Raw genomic sequence first — 12,472 nt, forward strand, 5'->3', positions numbered from 1 at the left:
TTTAGGTTGGAAAAGTCCTTTAAGATCATTGAGTCCAACCGTTAACCCAACACTGCCAAGTCCACCACTAAACTGTGTCCCTGAGCACCACATCTACACATCTTTGAAATGCCTCCAGGGATGGTGAGGCCACCCTGAAACTTCCCTGGGCAGCTGGTTCCAGTCCTTGACAACCCTTTTGGTGAAGAATTTTTTCCTAATGTCCAATCTAAACCTCCCCTGGGGCAACTTGGGGCCATTTCCTCCTGTCCTATCCCTTGTATCCTTGTTGGATCTGGTAGAAATGATCCCCAAATGGCAGTGTGTAAAGGATTAATTTAAATTTGAGATTCCAGTTGCCTGGCATTAGCAAAAATAAAGCTTTTGTGTTATTTCTCTTAACAGTTAAAAATTAGATGCAGGAAAAATAAAGAGAAACACGTAAGTTCTGAATTTCCGCCCCCCCCCCCCCCCCTCCATTTACATTTTGGAAAGACAGAACTAATTTGCTCTCCTGTCTGCTGTGCATCCTGGTGCTGAGCTAATCTTTTCTATGCCCTAAACTGTTATTAGCTTTGCTTGCTTATTACTGAAAGATTTACTTTCTAGGACTCCTTTTAATTCCATTTGCTACGACGCTGCCTTTTGTCTTAAATGTTATTTTTTTGTAGTGTCCTTTGAAAGATTCTTGGCCTTTTCTAACCTGGGACAAATTTCTAGTAGCCTGGTCGAGTTTTCCTAATCGTTAATGATCTTCCCAGCAGGATATGTTCTTTGTCTTCTTCCTAACATGATTCAGGACGCATTCTGTTCTAAAGTGCACTTACCCTTGAACCATTGTGCTGGGATTTAGTGTATTGACCCAAACTCTAGTAGATTTTTCTTGAGGCTTTTCTGTGTCACTTTGCACAGCACTGCTAAGATACCTGCTGTCAAAGTGCTTGCATTTTAGTAATAACACCTTGGCACTGTTAAAGTAAGTATGTTTAAATTTTCCTTTGGCCGACTTACCTGTTTTAATTCCTTAAATATTCAGATTTCTTCTGAGACAGGTCGAGGAAAGGAGCACTTGTTCTTTACAGAGGATGAAATAGAAGAAATAAATGTGTAAATAGGCATGACCATTAGGTCATTAGGGGTGTTTCTATGGGTATGCCTGCTATGCCCAGAACGGTGTAAGAAAAGTAATCCGCTTTGCAAATTTGGCTGTATGACCATATCACTATGTTTAGAGGTGCAGGCGTCAATAGATGCAAGTGTTTTCAGAGAATTAAGAAAACCATCTTGTTCATGCAGTCCAGCCATAAATGATGCACAGAACAAAAAATGATAGAAAAAAAAAAAAGTCTTTTCAGACCCATATGAGTAAATAGAGTATTCTGTGCTGTCCTGTACACGCATGTGTGTACACGTATTCGTAGCCAGTGAGTCATGGCTCCTAAGCCTGATTTAAAAACTGAATGAGTTCATTATAATCCCCCCCCCCCCCAAAAAAAAAAAAAATCTGAGGAATGAATCTAATCTGCTTTACTAAATGAACATGTGAAAGTGCTTACCAGGGATAAACCTGGGGACTCTACATAGTTCTCTCTTTTTCCTCCAACAGAATGAAAACACCTTTGAGACAATAAAGGAGTTGGAAGAGGAGCCAGTGTGTCCCATTCAGTATTCTCTGTCTATCTGCGTGCACCGCTTCCCCTGTTTGGTTTCTGATCGAGACGGGAAGGACAGGGGGTGTGTAAGGACATTGCAACTCTCAGAGAGAAGACAGGCTTTTGTGCTGGCTTCAGCCAGTTCTGAGCTCTTTGGGGCTTAAATCTCCCCAGAATGCGTGTGATGTTGAGTTGTCTACTCCGGGGCAAATGGAGAGGAGGAGGGGCGCCTGGAGGGAGGACCCCTGGCGCAGGGGACACCCTGAGCATCAGAAGGTGTTGGAACCAGTGATGACTAGAGCTCTGACCAGGGGGGACCTCTCAGATTTCTCTGCATGTGGTACCCCAGTTGCTGGGACATACATGAAGCAGAGATTGTGCGGTGTGGTGGGAGGGTGACTTGGTTTGCAAAGGGGGAGCTCAGGCCAAGCCCCTGCAAGGCAGGTAGAACTGCAGATCCTCCCTGTGCTTCGTGTTCACCTTGCCTGTGACAACGTGCCGCAGAAAAGCTGAGCACAGCCCTTTGCTGACGCCCAGCAGCTTGTGCTCCCTGCTGTGCCCCTCTGAAATATTTTGGTTGATCGTCATTTCATGGTGAGCTCTATTGTCCCCCCAGCCAGGGCTGCTGCAGCAGTAGCAAACCAGGGCTTCTAGTTACTCCCCGACGCCTGCCTTCCTCCCCCTCTGCATCTCCCCAGCTCTCACAGAGGAGGGGTTGCCAGTGGTACCTTCTCCAGGCAGGGCACATCTGCAGCTTCCATTGAATACCCTCCTTCCCTTTGAAAGCCCTGCCTCTTTCTGGCGGGTGGGGTTTGCTCATTTCCGTGAGCGCTTTTGCAGGTGGTGGTGACATGGGAAGGAAAGGGACATACAGTGCTGGAGGTAAAGAGCCGCTGCGCGTCTGTTTACACCGTGTTTGTACAGCTGAGGTGGATACAAATCGGGGGTGGCTTTGCTGGAGAACTTTGCCAGGGCTATAACTGACCGCCTGTTTGGGAGTCCCAGAGCAGCACGTTCGGTAACAGGAGATCGCTGCGCTGCCTGCCCTTGCCGTTGCTGTTGCGCATGCGGCAGTAAACACCTCCTCTGCACAAAACTGAGTCCGGGTAGAGTCCACAGAGACAGTGTTGGTAAGAATCCCAGGTGCTGCAGAAAAGCAGTCTGAGGTCTCAGCTGAGCTGTACTGCTTCAGAAGGGAGATTAGCCATAGATAGGTACGTGCTTTCTTTCTCAGAGAGGGGAAAGATGGTGTGGGATAGTCCTTTGCTCGGTGGTCCTGTGGGCATGTGCACTGGAGAGGCGCCATCACAGGCCACCTCTTCCTGAGCAAGCCACCACTGTGGGAGGCATCGAGATGCTCAGCAGAGGCAGTTTAGGAGCGACAGGGGTGATCTGTCCCGCTGCTTGGAGGTAATCCCCTCCATACAACCCTGAGATGCAACGTACCCAGCTAGAAGGAATCCCAGTAGAGATGGACAAAAAGATGAACACGTGCAGGTATTGCTCCCCAGCAGCATGCGAAAAAATTCATCAGCAGTACATATCCTGGCATGTATCCGTTCATATGGAAGGTGGATATTTATGGTTTTTAGTGTAAGTCAAAAGTTGTTGGACAGTCTGTTTTGCCTTGGAACGAAACCATACAATTAAATTTTGCAAAGCAACCTGTGTTTCAAATCCGTGGACAAGGTGAAATGCCATGTGCGTGAGAGCGTTTCTCATCAGCGTGGATCTTTGCTGTCTCTAAGGCAGTGCAGGCTGGGGCTGTGGGTGCTACTGGAGATACGCAGCCCGCCTGCACTGCAGGAAGGTCATTCTGGTCTGACTGTCAGATGGAGCTGTATGTTGTACAATATTGTACGTGTTGTGCCAAGCTTTCTGCAGGTAAAGAAAGAAGCAGTCATGTATTTGACAACAGCAATCATAGGTGATGCTGTGAAGAAATTCAGGGAAAATCTGCGACGCATGTGATTTTGACTGCAACCGAGCTGTAGTTCTGACTTGTCTTGGTCACTTTAATTAGTAATGTGTCATTAATTTAAAAATAACCGGTGCGGTTAAAGAGCATGGGTGTTGGTCAGAAAGGCCTGGTTTCTCATGTGTAAATTCAGCAAGTCAGAGGCACTGATGGAAGTGCCTGGATGAATCGGTAAAACAGGGCTGGGCTAGCCAGGGCTGGCACGGGCAGCGTGTGCAGCATGTAGTGGTTTAGGCAATAGCTCTAACTCAGAGTTATGGTGGAGGCGCTGAACGTGCTTGGGTTTGAAAGCACACAGTCTTCGTTAGCTTCAATGGAAACTGCAGGATTCTGCTGTGCAAATCAATGAAACTGTGAGATACGATCCACTGTTCAGGAAAGTCAGATCATGTTTTTAAGGAAGTCTCTGTTGGGAGGTAAAACCGCTGCTGAAGCGATAGCAGCGATGGAGCGTGTGTAAAAGAGCCTGGGGAGACCCGCAGCCTTCTGGAGCCAGGCAGAGTATTTCCTGTTCACTTGAGCTATTGGTCACGACGGGAAGATGCTTCCTACGAACTGGGTTTTGTTCTAATGGAAATAGGTGACTGGTGAATACAGTGGAGAGTTGTCTTTTTCCCCATTTTTGGAAAACGGAATGCATTATTGTTCCAGTTTAACAGTAGGTGGCACTCGGTTCCAGTGCAAGTAGTTACACTTCATTCCCTTAAAAAGGAATCCATACAATTCTATCAGTTCCACTTCTGAATCAAAGAATGAAAATAGCTTCTGAACAGGGTCTTGACTAATAATTCATGTGCTGAGATATCTGCATGGTGTGTCTTCATTGCCTTGCACTAAAATTCCTCTTCCCTGTGAAACCAGTTGTGTTTGTGGGTTTGGGATCTTTTTTTCTTTCCTCCCCTTGTTCAGGGAGCAGTAGCCCAGCACAGTTCCACTTGATTTTTTTCTGGTGGTGTTCTAACATTGTGCAGTCCTCCTAACTCTTTGTCCATCGGTAATGCTTTCACTTTTTTTGTTCTTCATGTTTTAAGATATTGTTATCTTTCTAAGGGCTGTATTTTTGTTATGTCTTCCATCATGAGAGAATTCAAAGTACTTTCAATGGCATAGTACATTTTGTAGTGTAATTTTGTGAAAATGCTTCTCTATGAATTAAAAAAAAGATTTCATTTTATATTATTTCAGGGGTAAAACCTGAATTAATCAATCTTGGATGTGGAGTTTCTGTCTTCTAGAAATACATGAAGCTTAACTTTGTTTTTGTAGGTTGAGAAGGAAAAAAGCAAACAAAGATGTTCAAAAGTGCAGGCCATGGTGACGTGCGGAATTAGACTCTATAACTCGAAAGTTATAAAGTAGGTATGTTTATTGCGCGCAGATGCACGGGGGATCGCTCCTCCACAAGCGTGCGTGCCCGAAGTGACGAACCATCTCACATTTATACAATAAAACAAATGAATATTCAATTAACGCCTATACATATTCGTTACCTAAACCCGCTTACTCTCGCTTCGTATGTTAATTAGTTTATCAATCCTTTGCCTGGAATGTGGTGGTCTTGCAGGTTTGTAGGTGATTCATGTCCTTGTGACCATCTGATCTTCTCCAGCAAGAAGACTTAGCACTCCCTCCCTCTAGATAGCATTGGAATGTCTCTCATCCTTTTCTCATTCTTTTTTAAATAGCCCCTTTGTTAGAGGAAGAGGGGCAGGTGTCTCCTCAAAACTGTAGTTGTCTCCTCAGAGCTGTGTGCCTATGTGACCAGACACCGCACCCATGACCAGTCACCATACCCACATTCCTTGAGCAGACACATACAATCACAATCGATGTCCATTGTCCCCATTTCACACTATTTCTCCGTATCAGTGGCAAAACAGGAATGTGTGGATAAATAACATCACTAATCGGCAAATGAAACAAAAGATTACTGTAAGGAAGAATGACTGTTTGAAAATGGAGAATGAAAACACGATAGAAGAAAAAGACAAAAAGAGTTTTTCATCTGGGGGAAGCTCAAAATTGATTAAAATGCCAATGAAATGGTAAGCTAAGGAAATAATCTCTAATTCTTATTTGTAGTGCTATGTAAGTGTCTTAGGTTTTCTAATACTGTAGTAGTTGAAGTAGTTTCCTCAGTGGTGAAAGCCATAGTGAGTAGTCCACCGTTTCTCAAAAAATGAAGAAAATTTCTTTTTAGAATACACGAAGCGCACGATGGAGGTTCAAATTTATTGCCTGCTCTAAAAAAAGAAAAGGGGAAAAAAAAAGAAAACCCCCACCCAAATTCCTGTGATTTCCATGTCAACACTGAGGTAAAATGCATCTTCAAAACCAGAACCGAAGACTGGAAAAAGCAGTTATTTTTGTAGGAAATGGCCACCTAGAAAAGAAAAGTAGGAACTTGGGGTTTGCTACTACTCCCTTTTCTAGGTGATTTTAGTGATCTCCGTGCAGTTGGTGTTTTCCTTTTCATTAAGTTAATGTGCCCTTTGTCAGGAGAGGGGAAAAGATATTATCAAACCAATCTCAAAAGTTTAAAGAAGGCACACGTATTTTTATGCAGACCTAAGCAGGAGTTTTTTCTGTCTGTCCTTCAAAGGAATCTCTGCTCTAGATGCTTTCTGTACCGTGGCTATTGGATATAGTCCAGCTTAAGATCTAGCTCAGACTCCACGTGTCCCCCTCACTCCTAGGGCAAGGATTTTAAATACTTGGGTATCTTCCATGATCTTTGCAGTCAAGTCTGTGATTTTATCATAGATATTTGTCATCTCAGTTGTTTCAGACATCATCTTAAGTATGTCTGTTTCACAGAAATATTTTTTGCAAACCTACTCACTTGGTGATTTCTTTCTTTCTTTCTGTGTAATGTAGTAAAATTGCCCTGAATGCCAAAGGTGCAAAGAAAAGTAAAAGACAGCCTTCAAAGCAGAAGGCTCATCAGCAGATGAGCTCTTCCAGTGGCAATCATGGTCAAGTACCGGATGATAGCACTTCCAGTGAAATATCTGAGGATGAAGGAAGGTATGCACGTAAGGAATGTTGAAAATAAAACTTACTTAATGATAAAAATTGGCCTGAGAGCTAGAGGCTAGTTTGGGCTTTTGTTGTGTGTTTAGGTTTTTTGTAAACCTGATGCATATGAAGATTCTTGTTCTTTCGTGTGACCACCTGATGTTCTTTCTTGTTCTTTCTTGTTCTTTTGTGTGACTACCTGATGAGCTTTGTGTTGACAAACAGTTCACTTTTGTTTAGAGTGCTTTTGAACATGCTGGCCAAGTCAACAATGAGGTCACGTGCACAAATTCTGATTAATTACATGAGTGTGTGTGCACAGGCATAGAAGTATTTCATGTGTTTAAAAAGGGTGAGGTATCTCAGTTTTTTTCACTGCAGGTATCTCAGGATTTTTTGCCCTGCTCCCCGCTCCACCTTTTCTCTTGCAGCTGTGTACCCTCCTGACTTCTTGCCCACCCTGAACTTACTTGTGTGGGTTGTGGCAAAGTGAGAAAGAGAAGTTGTTGACGCTGTTCAACCCTAGCTAAAAATCTGGTGTGTTATCAACACCGTTTTGGTCAGAAATCTAACACACAGTGCTGTGTGGGCTGCTGTGAAGAAAACAAACTGCATCCCAGCCAGACCCAGGACACCAGAGAATCCAAAATTACAGTTCTTTGACCTGTAGGAGAAGGATTCTCGGTACTGAAGAGAGCTAAACCCCTGGTGTTAAACAGGGAATGCACGTAACCGTATAGCTCCATGTCTGTAGCTGTAAGATTTCTGTCACTTTGCGTGAAGTTTAGGGAACAGTTACTTCAACTATTTGCTTAACATCTTGTGGAAAAATTAGCCTTCCAGTAGACATAATAGTACACAATAATTGTTTCAGTCTTGAACTATATCTAGCAAAGTTACTATACAGATTTTAGTTTAATTCAGTTCTGCAATTAAGTTTTCAAAGCAGCTGTAGGTATTATTCATAATGCAAAGTAAGCATTCCAGTACTGAAATACATTTCTGTTTTCTAGACCTGCAGCAACAACCAGGAGTGAAAAGAACGAGGTATTGTAAAACTAGTTTCTTGATAAACTGTTTCTATCAGCTTTTAATCACTTAGATGGGAGCAGTGTTTATGTAGTGATCGACCAGATGTACGGATTGCTGCTGGTATGCAGCTTTATTGTATTTGAGACAAATCTGTGGGCTGTGAAGGAGAGAATGAATCATTCGTGCATTTGTAGTGGTCTGTAATCCTAGACAGTGGAATTACAGAAAGTACTGTATTTTTTGTAGGTCAGCAGACAAATGGAAGTAACTGATGACCCTGGTTTAACTCACTCATCTGACCCAACTTCAGAGGATGTCCGGTTACAAGCTTCAACCTGCAAGGAGGCTGTGCTGCTGTTGGAAGAGCTTGGTGTGGTTCATATGGGTATGTTTTCAAGTCTCTGTCTTCAGCTGTTACAAGTTCCCCTTAAAACACGATTTCTTTGTATGCACTCCTAAGTATTTTAATTTCATATGTTGATATAATATTTCTTTCTGATTAGAGATCCCCCTCAAAAGCTGTGAAACTGTCACCTAGCCTGAGATGTCGCCTGTATTACCAGCCGACGTGCCTTACTTTATCATTGGTTCTCTGTCTAGTCAGAGCTGGAGAAGCAGTTTCTTGCAAAGTACAGTTCAGCTCCTTCTAATGCGGTCATCAAAAGTCAGCAAGAGCTTTTTCTTCTTTATATCCCCTTGATGTGGTTTAAGCCCAGCCACACCTAAACACCTAAGCACCACACAGCCACTCACTTGTTCCACCCCAGTGGGGTGGGGGAGAGCATCGGAAAGGGAAAAGTGAGAAAACTCATGGGTCGGCATGAAAACAGTTTAATAGCAAAAGCCACGCACGCAAGCAAAGCAAAGCAAGGAATTCATCCAGCACGTCCCATGGGCAGGCGGGTGTTCAGCCATCTCCAGGACAGCAGGGCTCCGTCACGCATAACAAATACTTGGGAAGACAAAGTGCCGTCACTCTGGATGTCCCTCCCTTCCTTTGTCCTCCCCCAGCTTTATATGCTGAGCATGATGCCGCGTGGCATGGCACATCCCTTGGGTCAGCTGGGGTCAGCTGTCCCAGCCGTGTCCCGGCCCGGCTCCTTGCGTACCCCCACCCTGCTCACTGGTGGGGTGGGGTGAGGAGCAGAAAAGGCCTTGGCTCTGTGTGAGTGCTGCTGGGCCGTAACGAACACGTCCCCGTGCTACCAACCCTGTTTGCGGCCCAACTGCAAAACATGGCCCCGTACCAGCGACTGCGAAGAAGATTAACACTATCCCAGCCACAACCAGCACCCCCCTCAACAGCTAATGACAAAGAGTACAGCAAAATAATGGCTTTGCTTAAAAATAATAAATAAAAAAATATATAACAAAAATCAACTGTCATACGATGCTTGCATTTATACACAAAGCATTATGTAAACATAAGCATCACTTACTAGGGCTATTAAACTATGCTAAAATTTCATTAGGCAAGTGTTAACCTTGGCCAAAGGCCAGACTCCCTCCTGGTGCTGCCACTGCCCCTCCCTGACAAAACAGGGTGAAAAAGCTTGTGGGTCAGTGTGAAGGCAGGGCTGTCACTTCCCAGTGACCGTCACTGGCAAAAAGACTCCACCGATTAAAATACATTTGGATAGTGAGAAACAAAGACCCCAAACCTGAGAAGGACACGTCGGCACCCCCCCTGCTCAAGCTCTGCTGCGCTCCTTCCCTGCCACCTCCCCAGGCAGCGCGGGGAGGCTGCGGTCTGCAGTCGGGACGTAGCAGTTTCTCTGCTGCTCCTTCCTCGTCCCTTTTCCCTGCTCCAGTGTGAGTCCTCCCCCAGGCTGCAGTCCTTTGGGGAAAATCTCCAGCCTGGGCCCTCCATGGGTCGCAGGTCCTTCGGGAAGGATCCGCCTGCTCTGGCACGGGGTCCTCCGCAGCACTGCGCTGTGGGTATCTGCTCCAGCATGGTTCTCTCCGGGGCTGCAGGGGAATCTCTGCTCTGGCACCTGGAGCAGCACCTCTCCCTCCTCCTTCGCTGACCTGGGTGTTCGTTTGCGGGGCTGGTTTTCACATGCTTTTCCCCTTCTCTGCCCGTGTGGTGGTTTCGCCCTTTCCTACATTTGTTTTTCCTGAGGTGCTGCCAGCACGGCTGGTTTTTGGCCCCCCGGCCCCAGCGATCTTGCCCAGTCCGTGTGAGGTCGGCAGGGAGATGCCGGGCTGGCCCGGGGGCAGGAGCACCAGCCCTGTGAGGGGAGGCTGCGGGAGCTGGGCCTGGGGGAGTTGGGCCTCCCAGCGCGGGGGAGGGGAGTACGAGGAAGACGAGACCGGTCCCAGCTTGGCCTGGGTTTGACTTCAGCAGGTGTTCAAAATCCTCAAACATCTGTCAAGTATAAAGAAGTAATATTTTCATTCTAAATGAATTCTCCAAGCAGCGTTAATTTATACTTTCAAAAGTTACACTTTTTATGAAATTACACTAGAAATTATATGTAAAGCTTTTTCCTTGCAATATACGCCATTCAAATACAAATGTTTGTCAGTCTTTCAAGTAATTTTAGTGGTTGTTGATTCTTGTTTTGCAGAATTTCTAAAGCAGGCTTTCAATTGGCAGTTCTTTCCTTATGTTGATACTTGATTTTTATTTTTTTCTTGTTCACCGTTGCGAGTTTATCGGAAAAAATAGTCAAGATAATGATCAAACACAAAGCTGCTTTCTTGTTTGGGTACTGTGGGCACACCATGGACCGTTTTTTACCATGTCAGTGCTCATTGCTGATTGTTTCAGTTGGTAAAGAAGCTGACCTTCCATAAGGCTTTCCTTGTAAATCAGCTTCAAAATGAAATTGCTGTAGTTTCTCCCAGAGGTACATCCACTGAGGTTTAAAACTGTTTTTAATCGTATTAAGCATAAACCCCATGCATTTCTGAATCTGGTTTTGAACACTGACATCCTTCTTGAGTAAACAGAAGCTGCTTGTTCTGCCTGTGGTCAGCAGTTGTTTTAGACTTACAGAAGGCTTGCTGAAAAATTGTTGGGTCTGCCATAGATAAGTGGCGTGCTGATTCACCAGTATTGCTTCTGGTCACTGAATCCGTAATATGTAGGCTCAGTATACTAAGAAAATGTATATTAACCATAGTAAAAGTTTACGATGCTTTAAACTGTTGAGACAACAAACTCCTTTTTCAACAAAATGGCTGTAATATGAAGGTGATTTATTTTTTTATTATAGAAGTGTGCACACTGGTGTGTGTTTCCCTATGCAAACTTACAAATAACTAATAAATCACTCAAAGTTTTTTTTCTCTATCTTGTACAACTGATACCATGCACAATGGCATGAAGTTAGAATTCTTTAAAAAGTTGAAAAGTACAGTAAAAATACGAACTCTGAAAACATTTAACATTTTTTATGGTTTGAGTTGTCTCTGCAAGTTCATCATGTGGAATATCTACTTTTATATCAGTGCTTTTGTTTCTCAAATACTCTGTTAAATCCCAGGTGTTCTTTGAAACAAGAAGAAAAGAGGCTCAGAGTAGAAGTGCTGTGTGAGAAAATGAGAGAAGACCTCCAAAGCAAAGAAGATCAATATTGTAAAGAGGTGGAGGAGAAACAGAAACTTGAGTCACACCCAAGGAATTTAGAAATGGAGTTAAGAACACTGAGAAAGCTCTTGAAACAGGTATATTAAATAATGAATTAAACACTTTGTCTTATTTTCTGCTTCTTTTCAATTGTGTTCCAGTATGCTTAGGGAAGGAGGTGCTTTGTTCATGGTAGAGGCACTGGATAACAGTTGTCAAATTTTGAGGACAGCTTTGTGCACTGTTGCTGTCACATAGTCTCACTCCTCTCTCTGGCTGCAGCTGCTCAGTGTTTTTCCCTTCCTTAAATCCATTATCCCAGAGGCACTACCACTGTCACTGGTGGGCTCGGCCCTGGCCAGCGGTGGGTCTGTCTGGGAGCCGGTTGGTATGGGCTCCATGGGGCAGCCCCCTCTGTAGCCCCCCCGCCAAACCCTCCACACAAACCCAATGTAAGGGTAAACATAAAAAAAAGCGGGGAGCTTCATCTCAAAACCAGGGAACAGTCAGGAGGCAAACCAAAATCCCACTCTGCAACCTGCTGCTAAGAGATAGCTGCACGGAGGATCTCTTTGCTCCCAAACAGACCTGGACAGAAAGAGGAAATGTTTTTAATTACATTTTCGTGAGGAACAATCAAACCATTGCTTCTTTGTTCTTTCTAACACAGAAATGCAGAAAAGGGCTTTAATTTCTACACTTACTCAGAAACACTTCCTGTTAAAATAATTCCCAAAAAAGTAAGACCCATAGTCAGAAAGCGGCTGGTGCAAGGCTCACTGCAAGGCAGTGGCAGGAGCTGCTCAGCAATACCCCCCCACTGCTCCTGGCCTGGCCGTGAGAGACAGCGTAATCCCCTCTTTGCCCCTCCAAAACGGGGCTAAGCATCTTCTTTGCTCAAAGCACATCTATACAAGAATCCAGAACTTACCATGGTGGGATTACAAAAACACCTATCGGGGGTATGGTTAGAGCTCTCTTAAGGCCCCTGGCAGCAGACAGCTTCTAACATGCACTGGGTGCTGCTGGCAAGGTCGAGTTGCTCATCTCACCCCCAGCTGACTATGATGTATCACATGTATTTTCCTGCCGCCTGAAATGACCTGGAATTCCTCGTTAAAAAATAACTTGCCATTATAGAAGATAAGCAGGTACAGGGCAGCCTTCAAGTCAATCACTTCACAAAGAAACCAAAAGAAGCCCTGAGTGCACGGCACCAGCTGTACTTTGACTCGTATA

At 44.6% G+C, this 12,472-nt stretch overlaps 1 protein-coding gene across 1 annotated transcript in view; it reads left to right on the top strand.

The window, feature by feature from the left end:
* Positions 1–4,797: 4,797 nt before the first annotated feature.
* Positions 4,798–12,472, top strand: part of LOC129783325 (uncharacterized) — a 41,017-nt gene continuing 33,342 nt past the window's right edge. The window contains exons 1-4 of the mRNA XM_055793312.1: positions 4,798–5,654; positions 6,487–6,636; positions 7,641–7,674; positions 7,906–8,044. Coding sequence (XP_055649287.1) covers positions 5,524–5,654; positions 6,487–6,636; positions 7,641–7,674; positions 7,906–8,044 — 454 coding nt within the window. The 5' untranslated portion in view covers positions 4,798–5,523. The remainder of the gene's footprint in view (positions 5,655–6,486; positions 6,637–7,640; positions 7,675–7,905; positions 8,045–12,472) is intronic.

Source organism: Falco peregrinus, unplaced genomic scaffold (assembly GCF_023634155.1).
Source record: "Falco peregrinus isolate bFalPer1 unplaced genomic scaffold, bFalPer1.pri scaffold_29, whole genome shotgun sequence".
Taxonomy (NCBI): Eukaryota; Metazoa; Chordata; class Aves; order Falconiformes; family Falconidae; genus Falco; species Falco peregrinus.